At 37.1% G+C, this 22,770-nt stretch overlaps 1 protein-coding gene across 3 annotated transcripts in view; it reads right to left on the reverse strand.

Moving 5' to 3' along the window:
• Positions 1–22,770, reverse strand: part of nmdyn-D7 (nucleoside diphosphate kinase homolog 7) — a 273,428-nt gene that overhangs the window by 105,293 nt on the left and 145,365 nt on the right. For all 3 annotated transcript variants that reach the window (XM_090413940.1, XM_090413941.1, XM_090413939.1), the window contains one exon: positions 8,972–9,036. In XM_090413940.1, the coding sequence (XP_090270066.1) occupies positions 8,972–9,036 (65 nt within the window). The remainder of the gene's footprint in view (positions 1–8,971; positions 9,037–22,770) is intronic.

Genomic DNA, 22,770 nt, shown 5'->3' on the forward strand with positions numbered 1-22,770 from the left:
CATTTAAGTCTCCTGCTAAAATTACGTAATCATTTTTATTTATTCTATTATATATGTTTTGTAGCTGATTATAAAAATCAATATTATCCTGTTCTCTTCCTCCTTCTGGGACATATAAACCAATTATTGTTAAATAGCCTCTATCTATTTTTATTTTAGCTTCTATTATTCTTTCATTCCATAATTTATAATGTTTTACCTGTTTTGAAAGGGAGTTATGAATCCAAATCATGACTCCTGCTTGTGCTCTTTGGTCTCTGTAAACTCCACAATATATCACATTAAAATTTTCAGTTCTATCATAGTTCCTTTTAATTTCCTTTTTTTTTTTTTTTTTCAGTGATTACTGCTATTTTAAAATTTCTTTCATTTAATAGTTGGTCTAATTCTATTTCCTTATATGCTGTTCCTCTTACATTCCAGTTTGCTATGTGTATTATATTTTGTCGTTTCCATTCCAGGGCCGTTTTCCATAGATTCAATCCAATTATCTTTTTCTGTCAGCTTACAAGTAGAATTTTGTTCTCCATATCAGGGGACTAGCCTGATGATGGAATAGTGCAGTGGTAGGGCTGCTACCTTAAGGCTTCTGAACTAGCCTTCTTCCAAATTTAAACCCATAGGAGGAATAGGATATACTGAAGGGGGAAAGAGCAGATTATAGAAGAATTATAGTAAGGTTTATAGAGAGGGCATAGTTGTAAGGCCAGAAAAGACCCCATGGCCCTTGAGTACTCTAATAGCATTAGGGTCATAAAATAAGAAGAGTTGGCTGATAAGGCCTTATAGGAAAGATTAAAGTAAGTGGATCTTCCTCAAAGTAGAAGAAGAAGAGGATAGATCCAGCAAGGGGGTCCATGGGAGTGTCACTTCCCTTACAATTAAGATGATTGCCCCTTATAGTCCTGTTGGTTCACGAGTCCCTATTCAGTATATTCGGACCACCCCACCATACACACACACACACACGCATGCGCACACACACACACGCATGCACGCACGCACACGCGCACACACACACACATGGTGGGCTCCCCTATCTGCCACCCAGGGGATGTGCTCTCTAGGGGTTACGGGGTCCCCCTGAGAGATTATTTCTTAGTGCTTGCATAAATTCCATTTCCGTTCCTTCTTCCAATCCATATTCTCCATAATATTGAAATTGCTCATAATATTTACTCATCCTATGTTCACTTGAGTAAATTTGCTGATGCATGTCCGCTACATCTTTCTTTGCACTCCTGGTCTACAGCAGCAACTGGCTATGTATATCTTGTCTGAAGATATACATAGCCAGTTGAAGAAAGCCTCAAAAGCATCACATCCCATGTCTCTGCCTTTCTAATGAACTTTTATCCTTGCTAGTTGTAATTCATCTACTATTATCACCACCCTGAAAATGCAACATTCTTCACATTTAACTCATGTAAACTACATCATCCTCTATCAAACCAAGTCAGTCTCGCTAATGCTAATATCTTTTGCCCAAGTAGAATTAATCAGAACCAAAACATTTCACCCTTATTCTTGATGCTTCTGGCATGAATATACATGAAATGTACTGTTCCCTCACATCCACAGCTATCTTTGTATTTTGCAATGGCTGTTGCTTTCATATTTGAGACCTGACAAACTACAGTCAGAATTTTTTGTTTGTTCATAATTGAACTCATTCACCAGAAGGGTGCATTCTTACCACCACTCCCTCCTAATAGTTTCCCTGATTTTGCACCTTAACTTCTGAAAAACATTTTTTCTAGACATCTAACTCCAAATCCATTCACATGCAATCCATTAATCTTATGTAAGTCCTTTCTTTGCAAAATTCACTCTACAACATCTGCACAACCTACACAATGACATGTCTACAATCACTTCTCATTTTTGCAATGCATCACTAACCTAACCTAATTTTCCTCTCATTATCAGATTTTATCTTCCATAGTGTGCCAGCTATCCTTCTTGCATGTGCTTCATACCATTTTTTAAAATTTATTTTTTTTTCAATTCATCCCTATCATACCACGGGAAAAAAATGTACAATCTTAATGCACCCACTCTTCTTTTTCTTTCTTTCAGCAACTCATTTATATTCTCTTTCTCATTCCATATTTGCTACACAGAGTTTTGCATATTCTCCTATTCACCAACATTCCAGAATCTTACCAATGCCTTAGTTACTTGTCTCTGGGCTCTAAAGAGTTTTTTCATTACTTCAGAAACCAGGTGATTATATCTTTTCACAAAGTAGTTCATTCTTTGACACAGATCTAAAATTATATAAAGTGTGCATTGCCTGCCACATAATAATATTATTATTATTATGGCAAAACAGGACTAGAACATATTACAGGATTTTTTTACAGGATTACAGTTCTTTACAGGATTTAACAAATGAAATTTTTCCAAGTCTGACAAGATCTGCCTGAATGTATAATGCTCAGCCAAGTAAAAATTTCATTCCTTTCTTGAGTGAACTGCTGGCACTCCACCAGAACAAAGCAAATGGTAAGTTGAGTGTCACAGTGTTCACACATATGTGAGATCATTCCTCAATACACAAGAATGTGTAAGATGCTATGAGAAGCCTAGCAAGATCAACTTCCTCTCTTCTGTTTCTATCGTGACCAGACTGCAAATGCTTAATTTCAGGCTTAATCTGATGCAATTTATTTGTTAGCTTCATGTCATGATAACAATCATTGATTAATCAGCTTCGATGTTATTAACTGTCTCTTTCCCTAACAGTACATGGAAAAGCTATGAGCTGATTTAACAGCTGCATCTGTAGTCTCATTTCCCTTAATTCCTATGTGTCTGGGAACCTAGCACAACTGAACATCAAAATTAAGGATCGCCATTTTATGCAATATGAGGGTGGTCTGAAAAGTTCTCGGCATAACAATGAAAAATGATAATAATAAATTTAGTTTAATCCTTTATCCAAGTGTGAGCAAATGAAGTTTGCGCCTGTAAGTATCTTCAGGACTGGGGCAAGGTGGTACAACACGGGCAACTCGTTGCAAAGGTGGAGCAAGCTAACATCACTCCTATCTCAGTATCTCCCATAATGCAAAACACATCTCCTTGCGGATATGTATAATGTTATGGATTAAGGGAAGGGCCACTACCCAGACTAGTTTCGACCTTTATTGAGGTCTCTTCGGTGGGAGCCAGGCCCAAGTGGAGATACCAGGCAGAAGCATTAGCAAGGTCATCTCCACCTATAAAAGTTGCCAAACGGTGTGCAACCTTTTTATTAAATTACTCTGGATTTAGAGAAAGATGTTGAAAGTTTATTTTTCACTTGGTTAGACTATAATAAATTTAGTTTAATCCTTTATCCAAGTGTGAGCAAACAAAGTTTGCGCCTAAAAGTATCTTCAGGACTGGGGCAAGGTGGTACTCACACTTGGATAAAGGATTAAACTAAATTTATTATAGTCAAACAAGTGAAAAATAAACTTTCAACATCTTTCTCTAAATCCAGAGTAATTTAATAAAAATGTGGCACACTGTTTGGTAACTTTTATAGGTTGAGATGACCTTGCCAATGCTTCTGCCTAGAATCTCCACTTGGGCCTGGCTCCCACTGAAGAGACCTCAATAAAGGTCGAAACTAGTCTGGGTAGTGGCCCTTCCCTTAATGCATAACATTATACATATCTGCAAGGAGATGTGTTTTGCATTATGGGAGATACTGAGATAGGAGTGATGTTAGCTTGCTCCACCTTTGCAACGAGTTGCCCGGTGTTGTACCACTTTACCCCAGACCTGAAGATACTTTCAGGCGCAAACTTTGTTTGCTCACACTTGGATAAAGGATTAAACTAAATTTATTATAGTCTAACCAAGCAAAAAATAAACTTTCAATGAAAAACGAATTCATAATTTCAAAATTATTTTTATTTTTCAACATAATCTCCATTAAGACTGATAAGTAATACAATACATAGAATATAATACAATACATTTACAATACAATACAATACAATACATTTAAGACTAATAAGTAATACAAGAGGCTCATGTTCTACCATTTTGCCACAGAAAGAGAGGTTGAGGTGTCGTTTCAACCTCTGTTGTTCAGGTGGAATGCTATAGAATAATTTTTGTTGGATTTGGCTTCAGGTACCACTGCTTAAATTGCACCTTCAGGATGTTCAGGTCCGTGTTCAAGGTTGTTTCCAGGTTGGAAGGTGGTAGACTGGTGTAGGATAGCGAGATCATCAGCGTATACATATTTGCTTGAGCTGGTATGTGGTAAGTCAGACATGTAGATGTTAAATAGTAAAGAGGATAACACAGAGCCATGTCGAAGACCATTATGGAGGAATCTGGGCTTGCTCTTTTTTCCACCAATCTGGACCTGGATCTTTCTGCTGGAGAGAATGGATTCAAAAAGGTGGAAAGTTTTGCACCTTATGATATTGCTTAGCTTTAGGAGGCTCCTGATCCAGACTATGTTAGGTCGATGAAAGTGACTCCGGATTTAAGTTTCTTCTGGAAGTCTGCTTCAATCTGTGTTGTCAGCACTAGGACCTGGTCACAGCAACTTCTTTCCGGCCTGAAGCCAGCTTGTTCAATCTGGAGTGCTCTTTCGATGAGTGGTGAAATTCTTTTAAGGAGAATTCGTTCAAAGAGCTTAAAGATGGAGCAAGGAGATAGGTCGTAGATTTTTGACATTATTTGGATCTTTCTCTGGTTTGGGCAAAGCAATTATTTTGGCTTCCCACCACAGTTTTGGCAGTTTTCCAGTTGTTACAATATTTGAGAAAAGGGCGGTCAGCCATGTTTGACCTAGTTGGCTGAGATGTTTTAGAAACCTAGGGAGGATATCATCCACTCCTGCAGCTTTGTCTCTTGGTGAATTTTAAGGCTTCCTGCACCTCTTTAAGAGAAATTGGCTGTACAAGTACAGGAAGCTCAGAAGACATCTTCAGATTTTTTCTGATGGAAGATTGCACAGTTATTTTCCTGGTAGAGCTGGGACTTATCCTGGAGGCTTTCAGTAAATGATTAGCCATTTGATCAGGAATTATCTCTGGTGGTTTGTATGTTGTCAGTTCTGTCCCCCCCCTCCCCCCTAATTTTCTCAGAAGTGACCAGCTTTTCTAGCTAGATTTAGTGAAGCCAAGTTCATGGATGGTTGAGATCCACCTTTCCTTTTGATTCCGTTTTTGTCAAGCATTGCTATGAGCTCCTTAACAATAGTTGGGTCTTCAGTTTTTTCATATTTGGCTAAACGTTCCTCGGTATCCCTACTCCAGAATGGGATGTATTGTTTTCTGTAGCCTCTAGTAATAGAAGCTTTGGCTGCAGTCTTCATTAGTTTGACAAATCTGGGGTAGCAATCAGGGGTGGGTGGTACTGCTGTAATGATTTGCTCAATTCGCTTTTCAAATACATTCCAGTTGGATCTGCATAGGTTCCATCAAGTGATTGGTGTTCCACTGATGATGGGGATTGATGTACTTGTCTCTATTAGTGTAGGACAATGCTGGCTGTTAGGGAATCTGTTGAGGATAACTCTGGTTGTTGGCAGGGGGTGGTCTTTAGAGTCTTTAGAGACTATGCACAGATCGGGAGTGTAGGTTCTGTTCCATCTGGCTGAGTGAAGAGTGCCTTCTTGCTTAGCGTCATAGATCAAATACAGGTTATATGTATCCATCCAATTAACTAGGTTATAACGGTCTTAGTTTTTAGAGGAATAGCCCACATGGTGTGATGAGAGTTGAAGTCACCAACATAGATAGTAGGGTGAAGGACCAACCAGGAGGTTTGTAGACATTGTAGATGGTATTTTTAGATGAATTTTAATTGTAGTTGTACATGAATTTTAATACCTATGGAGTATTCTGCTTCAGGCACACACTGGGTTATGTCCTTGAGACCAGGCCAGATGTAGGTTGCCAGGCCATGCTTAATGGAGTAAATGGAGTGAAAACTTGCCATGGAGCAATGCTATAATGTTCAGTGTAAGTAATTTCATTCATGACAGCAGATTGCATCATTTCGTTCACACACACACACACATAACAAATGGCAGTCTGATGTGTATAATAATGAACTTCCAAAAAAAAAAAAAACAGATGTTTAGGAAGAGACTATTTAAGAGAAAATTAGGAAGAGAAAATTTAAGAGATAGTTTCCACTGAAGTGATAAAGCAGGTTTGTTTGTTTGCTTCAACATAAACGCTTTGAATGAGTGATGTGCAAAACACACTAGTTGCTATTAATATACCCTGATGATGGACAAGATCTACCCTTCAAAGAGATTTCAAGTTTTGATCAAACAAGTGTGATAAAGGTGATGCAAGGAAAATTAATCTACACTCCCCACCCATTCTGTAGAGAAGAGTGCAAAGGATATTCACTGTTCTTTTGCACTTTTAGTTGATGAATGTGTGAAAACAAAGTTTCTGTTAAAAATGAGTTCTAAGAAGTAAGTTTCTGTTGCCACTGGGATATACACTTTTTTCTGCTAAAAACTCAAACTCTTAATATGAACAGTTTGAACAGATACTCTTGATTGCTTGTTAAAGTTGCCTTTCAGTGACTCTCATGTTACAAGAATGACAATAAATCATAGTCTTCAACACACAGAGCACCTCCTACTGTGAGAAGAAGTTGTTCAGTGATTTCAGTTTACTTTGACTGGCTGAAATAATGTGCTTCACACTCAGACTTTGAAGATTCAGCTAGAGAGAAAGTTTTTACTAAAAACAGGCAGATACCCCTTGAGACCTAGATTAAACAGACTTCTTAATATGCCATACGCTTTTTCCCTGTCAACAAAAACTGAAACCTGATGTTCTTGTCACAGGAATGTATCTCTTGTACATGTTTCTAAACAGACTAAATGGTCCAGTGTTGAACAGTATCTACAAAAACCCCAATTGTGTTGGAAAGAAGAGAGTTGCTTTCTAAATACTCAAGAAGTCTGGTGTTTATCATTTTCTCCAAAATATTACAAAGCCAACTGCTCATAACGATGGATCAATGACTGATTGCTTGTGTAGTATCTTAGCCTGATTTTGAGATGGCAATGACTTAATGACGTATTCCCTGAAGCTGGAAACTAATTAGTAAGTATTCTGTTGTACAGAAATAGAAGGTGAGGGATCCAATGAAGACAGTGGAAGATGTTTTATCATTTCATAAAGAATGTCACAGGCCTACTGCACTGACATGAAAAAAGTAAAAATACTCTTTTTTAGTTCCTCCTTAATGATAATTATTATTATCATTACCCAAGACCCCATGGAATCAAAGACTCATCTAGGAAATCCTTTTATCATACACACAGCTCATCATACCATGCTTTAAACACACTCAAATTCTCTGCAGACAATACACTCTCAGGCAAGGCATTTCAATCATTCACAACTCTGCATGAAAAAAACCTGTTTCTCACTCCCCTGCTTACACCCTCCTTATACAGTTTCCGGGGATGACCTCTGGTACTTCCCTGATCTCTAAGTTTTCTCTAGAACCTCTCCGACATTGATCCTATAACAACCCCTTACTAACTTGTAGGTCTCTATCATATCTCCCCTCTTCCTCCTATTTACTAGACTCTGTAAAATTGTATCCTCAATCTTTTCTTATATTTAGAGGTCAGAAGCTACCTTAGTCAGTTGCCTCTGGACCCTTTCCAACATCTCTTCATCCTTTTGAAAACCAGGTGACCAAATCTGGGCACAGTAGTCCATGTGTGGCCTAATCAAAGCCTTATAAAATAGAACAAGAATCTCGCTACTTCTACAAGTAAGTGTCCTCTGCATCATTCCCAGAAGTCTTTGTGTTGTTTCACAATTTTGGCAATGTGTTCTCTAAATTTCAGATCCTTATCCACCATCACCCCAAGAACTCTTATTTCCTCCACCTTCGACAATATATCCCCACCAAGCACAAATTCTGCATCCCATCTTTGTTTCTCAAATTTTAAAACCTTACATTTTGCAACATTGAACTCGCATCCCTATTCCTGTGCCCAATCACTCAATTTATTCAAGTCTTCTTGTAAGGCCACAACATCTTCTCTACTCTTCATAGTTTCTCCCAACTTTGCATCATCTGCAAACAACTGAATATCTGCATCGAAATCTTCACCAATATCATTAATATACAGGTTAAACAGCAATGGCCCTAAAACAGAACCCTGAGGCACACGACTAGTAACTTTCCTTTTCCTGGATATCGTTTCCCCATACACAACTTGTTGATCATGCGGTAATCTATCAAAAGCCTTTGCAAAATCTAAGTATATTATTGTGCATCCTTGTCATCTGTCCATTGTAATACTTACTTATTACATATTGTAATAAGTAAGTAGATTACTAAAACATGATTTACCTCCCTTTAGTAAATCCATGCTGTCCATGAAAGATAATACCATTGTTATCAATCCAATTCTGAATCCTAGTTCTCATTCTCACAAGCTTCTCCAACAACTTTACTGCTTTTAACCGAATAACTATAAGATATCTCCATACCATGCTAGAAAGTTTAGGATATTACTTTCTTTTCTACCATTACAATTTGAAGATTTCAGCAATTGACTGTAGTGCTTTTATGCCTCAAGGATGCCAAATGCTGCTCTAAAATCCAAGAAAATATCAGCAGTTAAATAAATTACTTGGTTTATTTTGTTCTTGTATGGTGTTGTGAGCTAATCCTAAAGATCATTTTACTATTGAAACAAGTTATAATATGAATCAAAAATGAGAGCCCTCTGGCCACATTCCTTCAAATAATGAATAAAGAATAATGCTGCCCATTCTGCCTATTCTATTTAACATACAAGAAATTCATTCCACCAAACTGCACAGCATGCAGATTATAATAATTATACCTACTTGCCAAAGCACAGTATTTTCAAAGTGACATGTACAACTAAAGTAATATCGATATAAGGAAATAAAATGTATTAAAATTTTCTTTTAGATATAAAGAAAGTATGACTTACCATTTCCAGAGCAGTAATATCAAAGTCAGCATTAATAATTGCTTGAATTATTTTACCCGTAAGACCTATCAGTAGAATAACAGATTAAGAAATTTATATGTATATATCTTATAATAAAATCGGTAGTGTCATATTAAGAAATATGACACTACAAATGTAAACTGTTTATGCATCTGCTCCTCTTTCCTTAAAATGGTTAAGTAAGTATTAATACTTATCAAAATACATAAATATAAAAGAAATGTACAAAATTTTAACTGAAAATTCAGATAAACAAAGACAAAAATTGCATATCTACTAGTAGCAATAATACGTACTTCCAGAAAAGGGCAACTATTAAGGTTCTCTTTGTTTCTATGGTAAATTTTATTCTTGAGTTGACACTGTGGAAACATTTTATACTAAGCATACATAACATATGGTGTCATTGGTAAAGAGCTCTGGAAAAAATATATGCTATGTTGTGTAATAATTGGTGATATTGCTTGCATTTTATTATGATATTGTTTACTGTTGATAACGTGGTGTATCTGCATGCTTGAATGAGAAATGCGCATCACACCGTGTGAAGCTCAAATGCTATTAACGAAACAGACTTTTCTGGTTCAATGTCTTGAGTGCAACGTATACGTGTGTGTGTGCATGCATGTGTGGCGATATGTGAAAGATGTGATTGTGGTGAATCCGAACTGGAGATGACAGAAGGTATGGATTTGTAAAAAGTGCAATATTTTATTAGACTACAAGTTATAGGGGAATGCAAAACAGACTGAAGGAATGGAAGTTAACATAAATGTGGGAGCTAAAGACTGTGTGAATAATGGAATGAAAGCTAGTGAGACTGAGAGAGTGAAAGAACATAAGAATGAAGAAACAAAAATAAGTAATATGGAAGCAAAAGGAAGTAGGAATGAGGAAAGAGAAGAAAAGTATGCAAAATGAGAGAGAGAGAGCAAGACTACGGGAGCAACAGAGAGTGAAATTGCCAGAATAAAAGATTTGAAGAAAGAGTTATTCAAAATGAAAAATAAAAATTAGAAATATGTGAAATGATATTGGATGTTTAGTGGAAACAAATGAGAGAGTGCAAAAAGATAGAATTAAAGAAAGTAAGAGAAAAAGAGATGGTGAGATGATGAATTACTCAAGAATACCAGTGTATGGAGATTCCACTATTAGAGGATAAGTTAACCACGCTACCGGCCAAGACGTCTATAGACGTCAAGTTTATCATGGATGCGAAGTGCATATTAAAATTGTAATACCATTGATATTACATTGAAATATATGATGGATATGAAACATATGAGGATGTGTATTTGATTCATAATGGCCGGTGAGGTGGTTAATGAGAGAATCAATATAATCTGCTCTCCAGGAGGAAGAATGTGCAAGATAATACATGCTTTGGATATTGAAGAAGAAATGAACAAAACAGTCAGTGATGACTGTGAGAGCAAATGATTTAATTGGACATAAGGAGAATGTAAGGATAGATATCAGGAGGATTATTGAGGAGAGTGAAAGATAATAGTATATTGGGAAAGGTGAGCCTCCGTAGCTCAGTCAGTATAGACGAAGTCCTTTGGTCAGAAAGACCCGAGTTCGATTCCTGTCCATGATGTGAGGAACCTTTATCTGGTTTCTTCTGACTAAAAGTGAGTGAGCCAGTATCATGCAGAGGTAGAAGGTTTTTCCACCCAGAAACCTGGATTTTTCATCCCTCAGAACAGGCAAATCAGCCTCATGAACACACATGAACTTACATTCATAAGATGCATATACTTAATCCCACATTGGGTGGGCTCAACCTGCTCCCCCAAAAGGATGGGGGAGAAAGAGGGCAAACCCCATACGAATAAATAAAATTGGGAAGGTTGTCAATTTGTTGCTGAGGTATGACAGTGATGAGATGAGACAGAGAACAAGAATCATGAATGGTATGCTGGCAGAGCTGTGAGGAGAAGGGAGTGCAGCTTGTAGATGTGTGGCATGTATTTATGGAAAGAATGGATTTGTACAAAAGTGATGGATTATGTTTGAAATGACAACAGAGTGAGTAAACTAGAGAATCTGTTGCTAGAAAGAAATGTAATGAGCAATGCCAGCCTGGCTGGCTGAGTGGTTAGCATATCCACTCTCCAACCAACAGGATGTGGGTTCAAATCCTGGCATGGGTATGGATGTTTGTGATTGTTTTTAGGTGGGAAATGAATTTCATTGTCTAGTGTGAGACTACTGCTCTGCTTATTGGAGGCCTGAAGTGGCTTGAAAAAGTTCCATGTTTGGTCTCTTAGCAGGGTTTCTGGACCATGTAGAAAATAAATTAAAAATAGAAAAAATATCTAAAATGGAGCAAAAATAGGAAAAACAATCCTTAGTCCACCTGCAGCACAAAAATGTACTATAGATTTGCTAAAAACCTTTCATAGGTGAGAGCAATATTAAAAAAAAGACAGAGAAAGAGAGAGAGATCAGAGGAAGGAAGAAGTGAAGTGAAAGATCAGAGAATGGAACGGATGAGACTCTAGTGCTTGGTAATGAAAACAGTAGTAGTGTGAGAACAAGAATGCCAGAGAAATAGGGAAACAAGGTGAAAGGAGTCGGGATGGACAAGGAGACATGGCATACGGAGAGTGAATGTTGCAAGTAGTAGAAAATGTGTGTGTGTGTGTGTGTGTGTGTGTGTGTGTGTGTGTGTGTGTGTGTGTGTGTGTGTGTGTGTGTGTGTGTGTGTGTGTGTGTGTGTGTGTGTGTGTGTGTGTGTGTACAGGAATGATCAGCATACAAATGGAATGGACCAAGATGATACTGTTCCACTGATTGAGTTTATTTGCCCAAAAATTGTTGGAATAAATGAAACATGGTTGGATGAGAGGTTGATTGGTTTATAGTTTACTGGTGCAAGAACAGCAAAGTCAGCAATACACAAGGTCAAACATTACAACAATATATAAACAGTCAAAGAAAAATTGTACATATGTATGTACAAAAATCAAGTCAAGAAATGCAGTATATACATATAAATAAAATTACAGCAAAGTTTATAGCAGTACATAGTCAAACAGAATTAATAAGCAATATGCATGTAGAAAAATTAAGTTTCACAATTAGTATCTACATAGAAATAATAATGCAAAGATAAAATTACTGCAAAGATTACAGCAATACATATGGTAAAAAAGTTACTGCCATACATAAATAGTCAAAGATAAACTAGTAAACAAAATGTGTATAAAAACCAAGCCAAGGAATGCAGTATTCACATATAAATAAAGTTACAGCAGTACAAAAATAGTTCAAAGAGAAATTATTAAACAATATGCATGCACAAAAATTAAGTTCAGCTATGCAGTATCTACAAAATTATAACAAGGTTACTCCAATACATAAGGTCAGAAGTACAGCAATACATAATAATCAAAATAAACTAGTAAATAATATGTACGCACAAAAAATTAAGTTAAGCAATGCAGTATCTACATATAAACAAAATTACAATCAAATGTGTTTATACAAATTAATTACCATATTTTCTGGCACCAGCTATAAGACACACCCCTTTTTTGTACACATTTTTTAGGAAAAAAAAACTTTATCACTGAATATTATAATGAATTTACAGTATTTCAAATATAAAGTAATAAGTAGGTCTACTTTCAACAAATACCTAATCTAACTAGGAAAGAGTCCCATCTTTTAATCTTCTTCATCAGAAATTCATCTCCAGAGCTAAATGAAGAGACACTTGAAACCTCTTCTAAATCAGAATCTGAGTCCTCATACAACAAATTGTCCTCTGTACCATCCAGTGCATTACTAATGCCACACTTCTTAAATGATTTAACCACTGTCAGTTTTTGCAGCAACCCATGAAGCTTTGACCCACTCACAAACTTGCGAAATGCAAGGCCTCTTCCTTCTTCCTGATGGCTTGACCTCAAAATCTGAAGACTGCAACCAGTTGTTCTACTTCCCCTTCATAAATTCGTTAAATGGTTTATTAATACAGACAACTAAAGGTTGAAGCTGACTAGTTAGACCTCCTGGAATTACAGCTAACTGAGTTTTTAACATCTTCTGTTCTGTGAGAACGAAACTGATCCCATACTAACAGGGCAGGCTTCTTCAACAGTCCTACAGGGCGCCTAGACCAAATTTTATCTATCCATAACTTTATTCCTCCTCCATCCATCCAGCCTTATGCATAAACATGAACAAACACTCCTTTAAGCAGTTTTTTCTTTGGATAGTGTTCCTTTTAAAAATCAGTAGTGGCAGCAATTTTATCCCATCAGCACAGCAGGATAAAACAACCATGTAGTGAGTTTTTTCGTGCCCAGAAGTTTTAACAGTAACACTTTTTGTGCCATTGGAATCTACACTTTTGTTTGAGGGCACATCAAAAGTCAGAGGAACCTCGTCCATGTTTCCTATTTGCACAAGTTCAAAATTTTCTCACTTCCTCACGTTTATGACGAATCGATGAAATTCAATTTGTAGAGATTGAAAGTCCTGCTTTTCTGTGGTCTAAAATTCAAGTATTCAGTTCTGTCTCAAGTTCTGGCCATTTTGCAGTTCCACTTCGTAGATTATGTTTATTTTTTTTTTTTGGATCCTCTTCCTGATTCCGTCAAGTTCTTATCATTATCTCAGTTGGGGGTAGCCCAAAATGACTCTCTGCAGTCCTGTTTCCAGGTTCTTTAGCATACACAATCACACACAGCTTGTATGCAATATTGTAGCAATGCCGACGTTTTTCCGCCATAATTTGCCAAGAAATTTAGAGAAAATTTAACCTCAGAAATTTATCACTGTTCACAACAATGGCAACAACAATTGGAAAGTTTAAACAAACAGGAACACAGCTGTGATCATCTATGACATCCACTGAACTCTACATAACTGGAATGCTCTCACACACCGCAAGGAAGCAAGAAAGAAATCGTGTAACTTGGAACAGAGAAAATTTCCAGAAATGAAAGTAATAAAAAAACTGAATATCGGTGTATAAGATGCACCCTGTTTTTCAGACCTATTTTCAAAGAAAAAAAGGGCGTCTTATATGCCGGAAAATACAGTAATTCTTTAATATGTCTGCCTGAGTGTATATGGCTTGGCTAGATAGGTAAAAATTTATTCCTCTCTCTCTCTCGTGTAAATTGCTGGCACTCCACCAGAATTTGAAAAATAGTAAGACATGTATTGCATTTTTCACACATGGATCCTTCAGTAAATAAGAATGCATAAGAGAACCGTGACCTATGCAGAGCCTAGCAAGAACAACTTCCTCTCTTCTCTTTCTACACTTACTACAATGCCAATGCTTAATTTCAGGCTTAATGCCATATAATTTGTTTGTCAATGCTTCCTGCCATGATGACTGCCATTGAGCAATTAGCTTTGATCTTATAAACTGTCTGTAGTCTGTATATGGTACTGTCAAACAGTACGTGGAGAAAGTATGAGCTGATATAGCAGATGCAGTCTCATTTCCCTTAATTCCAATGAGGCTGGGAATCCAGCACAACTGACCATCAAAATTAAGGGTTTTCATTTTCTGCAACTGGGGTAACACCTCATACAGCACTGAATGTGGATTATACATAGGAGAAGATATAGGCTGTAAAGAACTCAATGAGTCTCTATAAATTACACACTTGTGGTAGCAATTTTCGTTTATATGCACAAGTGCCAGCTGAATATTATTATTATTATTATTATTATTCAGGCCTCCATGGAGTCAAAAGTTTCATCGAGGGGAGGTCCCCCCCCCCTCTAAGAAACAAAGTCTATCATACCACTCCTTAAACTCATTGACCGTTCTCGCTCTGACCACTCCATCAGGCAATGCATTCCACAGTTCAACCACCCTCCACACAAAGAAACCACTCCTCACCATCTTGCTCACAGTTTCCTTTCGTAACTTCCAGGGATAGTCTCTTGTCATCACTCCTTCCCGCTGTTCAACCAAGTGAAAGAACGCCCCAGTGTCAACCCTGTAACCACCTCTCAACAGTTTAAAAGTCTCAATCATATCACCTCTCCTTCTATCCACCAAACTCTGCAGTCCACATTCCCTCAGCATTTCCTAATAACCAAAATTGTACAGTCCTGAAACCATCTTTGTCATCCATCTTTGTGCCCTTTCCACAGTTAATTTATCCCCTTCAAATCCTGGGACCCAAATCTGAGAACAATAGTTCAAGTGTGGTCTGATCAGAGACTTATACAACAGAATGATAACCTTTTATCTCTGCAGGTCAGTGTCCTTCTCATAATTGCAGCAATCCTCTGTGTTACCTTCACCATCTTTGCAATATGTCCCCTAAACTTCAGGTTTCTATCAATCATCAACCCCAGATTTCTTGTCTCCCCTACTTCCTCCAGTATAACTCCTCCCACAGAGTATGCAGCATCCCACCAATGTTTCCCAAACCTCAAGGCCTTACATTTTGCTGCATTAAACTGACACTCCCATTCATTTGTCCATCTATTCTAGCTTATTCAAATCCTCTTGCAGGGCTACCACATCTGCACTATTACTAATAATACTTCCCAGCTTCGCATCATCCATAAACAACTGAATATCCCCTTGCAATCCACTGGCAATGTCATTGATATAAAGGTTAAACAATATAGGTCCTAGTACTGAGCTCTGTGGGACCCCACTTGTAACCCTCTGCCTCCTTGAAACTTCTCCACCATACACAACTCTCTGATACCTATTGGGCAGCCAATCCTGGATCCAGTTGACCAATCTGACATCCAGACCCATGTGTTGCAACTTAAATATCAGCTATCATGTGGCACCCTGTCAAATGCCTTTGCTAAGTCTAAGAAAATTGCAGTATATGCCTTTCCCTCATCTAATGTTCTTGTCACTTTATTATAAAAGGCTGGCATATTGCTAAAACAAGACCGATCTTTCACAAATCCGTGTTGACTCTCACAGATAACATTACCCTCATCTGCTCAATGCTGTATACGGTCACTCACTACTTTCTCCAAGATCTTAACAACTACTGATGACACACAGACTGGTCTATAATTAGACACTTCCAGTCTGTTACCACCCTTATGCAATGGCACTATCTTATCTTCCTTCCATTCCCTGGGCACCTTTGCCAAAGTCAGACTTTCATTGAAAAGCCAAGTTAAAGGCACTGTCAGTTTCCTAGCACATTCTCTCAAAACTCGTGGTGAAATACCATCCAGTCCCAAAGCTTTACTGACATCCACAGTACTCAGTATCTGAAACACACTCTCCTCCTTTACCTCGAACCTGCCCTATCCCTCTAGCATTAAAACTGACTCCTACAGGATGAAATACTCCAATAAAGTGTTCATTGAACAATTCCACTATGTCCTCAGTCACTCCATTCCCATTTTTATTCCACAATATCATTCTTCCACAATCATTTCTCCTAATCCTGGCCACATAGCTAAAAAATTCCCTAGGATTTTCTTTGGATCTTAGGGCCAATCTCCTCTCATATTCCAGTTTCGCTTTCCTTACCACACTAGTCACTCTTCTGGCATGTGTCTTATATTCTTCATGCATCCTCTCCTCACCTGTCTCCTTATATCTCTTCCATAGCATCTTTTTCGCATGCAATTCCTGTTTAATATTGTTTGTCATCCACTTTACTCCAAATTGTGTCCTCTTCTTCACTCGTGATATACAACTTACCATTGCTGCTAACAAATATTCTTTCACAATTTCCCATGCACTAATGATATCCCGGCCTTCCAATTCCTCCCTCCATAAAACTTCCAGAAGTTGACGTCTAAGACTATTATAATAACCTGCATTATAATTCCACGTAAGTTCCTGTCTCTGTGATACTCCGGCATGTCTATTCATTTTCCAAGTCAAAACCATATGGTTACTCTCTCCAACTGGTGGGAGAGATGTCATCTCAGTTATTATAAACTCTTCTGATGCTATAACCAAATCCAAAACTCTTGAACCTCTTGTTCCCTCTGTTACATGTTATACATATATCATGCAACTCTGCTGTATAATTACTGCAATCAGGTTGGATCTGGTTGTAGATAGTACTGTCAGGAAACCCAGCAGCACAGCCAACACAGATATCAGTTCTTGAGCCATCAGTATAGATGGCCAAGAAATCAGAGTGTGTTGCTTTGTGTGCATTAAACAATTGCTGGTAGACAGATGATGGAATATGAGACTTTTGTAGCTTTCAAAGTGAGGGGTTGCAATATGAGGTGCAAGTCTGCCATGGAAGGATGATATTATGTTTGGTGTAGGCAATGTTGTCAACATTGCCTACACCAAACTACAGAAGCTTGTCAGAGCAATAGGTCAATAATTATTTGCTTGTGTTAGATCCTTTGCTGATTTGGGATAGGAATGACAACTGACTTATGCCAAGAATCCAGAAACTCTTCCTCTGTAAGTATTCTATTGTATATTAAGAGAAGGACGTCCATAGAAGAAGATAGTAGATATTTTATCATTTCATAATGGATGTCATCAGGGCCAATTGCACGAAGTTGAAACAGTAAAAACACAGGAGGGACTAAACTCTTTTTAGTCCCTCCTTAACAAAAGGATGATTATATGCCTCAAGCCCACTAGTAGAAAAATTTAGCCTTTATTTCTCTTGCTGTCTTTCAGTATTAAAAATTCAGGAGGATATGCAACTGTTGTTGAGATTCTAGAAAACGTTTCTTGGAATTGTCTGCAATAGTTTTGGGATCAGCAATAACACTTCCATCTAAGGTAGCAAATGATGTGTTCTATATCTACCTTTCATTTTTCGGATTTTATCCCATACAATTTTTGCACTGGTCATTTAATTAATTGATGAAGTAAATTGGATCCATAATTGTTTTTCATTCTGAAGTCTCACATAATGTGCTTTGGCACGAGCATGCTTAAAAACTATTAAGTTTGACATGGTGCGGTATCTACAAAATATATCCCATGCTCTGGGTTGATATTTTTCGGCTGTCTGGCATTCTGGATTCCACCAAAGGCTTTTAGATAGAGTGGAAATTGAGATGACATTCTCAGAATGGAAGATGTTGCTGCCTGGACACTCTGTCATATACTTTACTGCTTCATTGATAGGTGGACTGATAGTATCGCATTAAATTTTGCAAGATGAGAAAAAATGTTCCATTTTCCATATGGGCATCTATGTAGATGAACATGGATAGTTCCTGGAAAAACATTGTGCAAAGAACAGGAAAGTAATCACTTCCATATATGTTCTCTTCAATGTGCCACGTGAGTAGTGAAAGAATGGAATGGAAGCAGATTGTAATGATCTTACAATTGCAGTATATGAGTGGGCAGGCATGTGGAAGAAATTATTGAGTCTATTATTTAAAAGGTAGAGGTCATTATTGTCGAAGATTCTTTCAATAATTCAACCTCATCTATTTGTGTTAGCACTATCCAACAGAGTATTGTGACCATTGAAGTCACCCATCAGAAGCATGGGTTCAGGCTGTTGCACTCTGCAGAGCAATTGAAAGAACAGCAGAACATTGCCCCCTTCGATTGGAAAAGACCTGGGTTCAATTCTCATGTTGATGAGGGGAATCCTTATATGGGTTTTTTCAATTGAAGGTGAGTTAGTTGATCTCACATGTATCCATGGGCATCCATGGAAGTTAAGGTTGTTCTCAGTCAAGAAAGGGTTAGGAGCTAGGTTTTTCTCCCAGAGAGCAGTGAGTGAGTGGAATAATTTGTCCTTATGGGTAGTTAGTGCATCTAGTCTGAATGAATTCAAGGGTACGTATGATAGCTGGGTTGGGTAACTTACAGCCTCCCTCGATGAGTCTTGACTCCCTGGAGGTCTTAGATGATAATAATAATAATGTAGGTAGCAGGATTTTTTTCTCCCAGAAACTTGGGTTTTTCATCCTGCATACAGACAAATCAGTCTTCAGAACATGTGCAATTTACAGACAAAAAATACTCTTGATGGTGATGATGGGAGGTAGATGGCATTGATGGTAGCAGTAGTATCATAGTAGGAGAATTAAGCAGTAGTGGAGAGGGCTAGATGCATTTAGCGAGGCAGAGTAGAGTGCTCTCCTGCGATGAGTCCTTGGACTCCCCGGAGGTGTCAAGTAATAATAATAATAATAATAAAGATAAGGTTATCAAGATTGATTTCATTTAACTCAGTAGTAAATAAATTGAACATGCTGTAATAAGAAATTCCACAGATAGGTGAATTGCTACTGCTTCCAAATTAAGTTGGACATGATGGAAAGAAGTATGACTGCCCACTAGAATAACTACACCTCCATGAGCAGGATCACCTCCAGTTCCGTCTCTGCATACAACAGTAAAATTCTTTAAGGTAGGGTCCTCATTGGGTCTTAAGTATGTTTCCTGTAACACAAACATTTATGTTTCTGCAACAAAATCTTGATAGCATCGATCTTCTGGCAAAACCCATGACAGTTCTATTGTAAAAATTTTTCTATTGTTTTGGCTTTATAGACTTGTCTGGTTTTCAGGAGGCTGACGGCTTACCTTTGTCAGGTTTATAATTACCAACTGTTTTTTGAGAAGTATGGATGGCCAGTGTCCATCTCTTCCTCTGGCAAAATATTCAATACATTTGATGTATTAGGGTCAGTTGGCAAGTTTAATTTACTTTTGGTGGACACCAAATTATCCATTTTTTCTGTGGGGATATCTGGTGGTTTATCTTTAAGTGATATCTTTGCCATAATTTTTTTGACATTTTTCTGACAAGTGAGTTCTCAATAAATGGAACCATTTTTGGAGTTATCTCTCTGTAAGACCATAGGTTGTGTGATTGATGTGCTGAACAGAGAAACACTCGCGATCATAAAGTTCAGGTATAGTGAAATTATAAGATGGTGGAATAGACATGAGTTTGAGTTGCTGTTGACATTTTCTTGTTAACTTCTCAGCATACGAGGAGCTCAGAGCAGGTGTGGTGGTGGTGGTGGGTGCAAGCTTTATATGCATCCTGATCTATGTTTTGTTCTGTTTTATTATTATTATTATTATTATTATTATTCAGGCCTCCATGGAGTCAAAAGACTCATCATGGGAGGTCCTTCCTAAGAACATAAAGTCTGTCAAGATTCATCGAGGGGAGGTCCTCCTTAAGAAACACAAAGTCTATCATACCACTCCTTAAACTCATTGACCGTTCTCGCTCTCACCACTCCATCAGGTGCATTCCACAGTTCAACCACCCTCCACGCAAAGAAACCACTCCTCACCCTCTTGCTCACAGTTTCCTTTCGTAACTTCCAGGGATGGCCTCTTGTCATCACTCCTTCCCGCTGTTCAACCAAGCGAAAGAACTCCCCAGTGTCAACCCTGTAACCACCTCTCAACAGTTTAAAAGTCTCAATCATATCACCTCTCCTTCTTCTATCCACCAAACTCTGCAGTCCACATTCCCTCAGCCGATCCTCATAACTATCCTTGTACAGTCCTGAAACCATCTTTTTCATCCGTGGGGATATCTAGCGGTTTATCTTTAAGTGATATCTTTGCCATAATTTTTTTGACAAGTGAGTTCTCAATAAACAGAACCATTTTTGGAGTGATCTCTTTGTAAGACCATAGGTCGTGTGATTGATGTGTTGAACAGAGAAACACTTGCGATCATAAAGTTCGGGTATAGTGAAATTATGAGATGGTGGAACAGACACAAGATTGAGTTGCTGTATCTCTTTTGTATTTGTATATTTTGTATCTCTTTTTCATCTTTCTACTTCTGACATACATGAGAGTAAGTTGGATGATTTCCCTGACAGCTGCCTACCTGACACATTTATCTTTTCTTTTCTTTTTTTTTTCGCAGAGCAATATTTATTATTATTATTATCTGAGACCTCCAGGGAGTCAAGGACAGCTATAAACCACCCTAAACAGCTGTCATACCTTCTCTTAAATTCATTCACACTATATGCACTCGCTACCCCTAAAGGCAAACTATTCCACTCACTCACTCTGAGAGAGAAAAAACCTAGCTCTTCTCCTTTTCTTGACTGTGAACAAATTTAACTTCCATTGATGCCTCATGTTCTCTCCCCACCTTCCATATATAATTAAATCTTGGTATCTCATTGATTTGGGTAGTGATCCTTCCCATAATGCATAGCATACATGTCTGAAAGGATGTGTGCTTTGCATTATGGGATAGCAAGGCAAATGATATGAAGTTATCAGCTTCTATATACAAGTAGCCTAGTTGTGAAGATACTTCACAAACAAATTTTGTTTGCTTGACATGGAAAAAGGATTAAATTAGAATATAATTTCTTGGAAAGTTTAAATTAATTTGTAATCAAGCAGGTATTTATGGTTATATATATATATATATATATTTATAAAGAATTGAATGACTAGAACCGAGATTTAAGTAAAAAGGTTTTAATATAAAAACACAACTAGTTTCAGCTTGTAACAGCCTTCATCAGGTGACATTATAAAAGAAAGAAAAAAAAAAAAAACACTGAAGCTTAAATAAACTATGAACATCATAGAGAGTCACTATACATAACTGACATTAAATCATTGTGGTTGTATTTAAAGTTGTTCTTTCATTAGTTGTATTGTTGGGAAAGTGCGTGCTAGTGGCATCTCGTGAACGCCAGTACATGATTACAGCTGAATGACGATCTAGGAGGTTGTAGCTCAAGTTATTATTTAGATGAACAGGAATGAAGACGATTTCTCTAGATTCCACGGTTCTAGTCATTCAATTCTTTATAAAAATATGTATGTTAACCGAGTTAATAATCATTCTTTCATATATATATATATATATATATATATATCAATACCAACCTACCATCCTTTTTTTTTACCCCATAGCACATAAGGAAAACATCCATCTTCTCTAATTAGAGTTGTCTTTTGCCACTAATTCCACTTCTCCCCAGTATTCCCAACCGGCATCCCCTCACCCCCTAAATTCCTTACCTTCTCCTTTCTCTTTTGGGATCCATATCAAAGCTACTCTTGGCATTTCTCCTTTGTTCATTCTCAGTGACATTTTTTTTTTTATTCTGTCTATATAATTCATCATTTGTTTGAAACTATTTCATTTGAGTTCCTATCTCCAAACCATATAATAACAAAACTTTCTCATTGCTACTGAAGATCTATTTCGGGTTTTATTATGATATCTGATGATTTTCATATATTATGCAAACTTCTCAAAGCAGTATTTACTTTCATCAAACTCTGTGCTATATCCCTGTTAGTTTCACCTTCGATATTAACATCAGCTCACCAGCACATAAAATTCTTAACTTCAGTATGTTGGTCAATTTTAATTTCTTTCTGGCATTTTTCTATTTCAATTTGAGAACTTTTGTTTTATTCATATTTATTTTAAGTCTAACTTTTTTTTTGGCACTCACTCAGTGTGTTTTGATGATATTGCAGATAGATCAACTGCATTACCTAGATCACACAACTATGATGTGAGAATCTATATTATTCCTCTCCATATGTTTGTAAAATTTTTCACACTCCAATAAATGACTATACTAAAGAGTACTCCAGACATTACACAACCTTGTCTAAAACTAGTTCATATCTCAAATTATTCTAATGTTTACTGTGCAATAACATAACTTTTACTTTCTTTTTGCATTTCTTTTATTATTCTCTTATATACATATATTAATAGTATAATATATATATATATATATATATATAACTACTACTATTAACTCAGAGTTGGGATATGTTCATTTTAATATAAACTGACTAAAAATCTGAGAATTAAAACAAATTGAGATTTATTTGA

The sequence above is a fragment of the Typopeltis vanoorti genome, chromosome 24 (assembly GCF_054136105.1).
Source record: "Typopeltis vanoorti isolate ZY-2024b chromosome 24, IOZ_Tvanoo_1.0, whole genome shotgun sequence".
Lineage (NCBI taxonomy): Eukaryota > Metazoa > Arthropoda > Arachnida > Uropygi > Thelyphonidae > Typopeltis > Typopeltis vanoorti.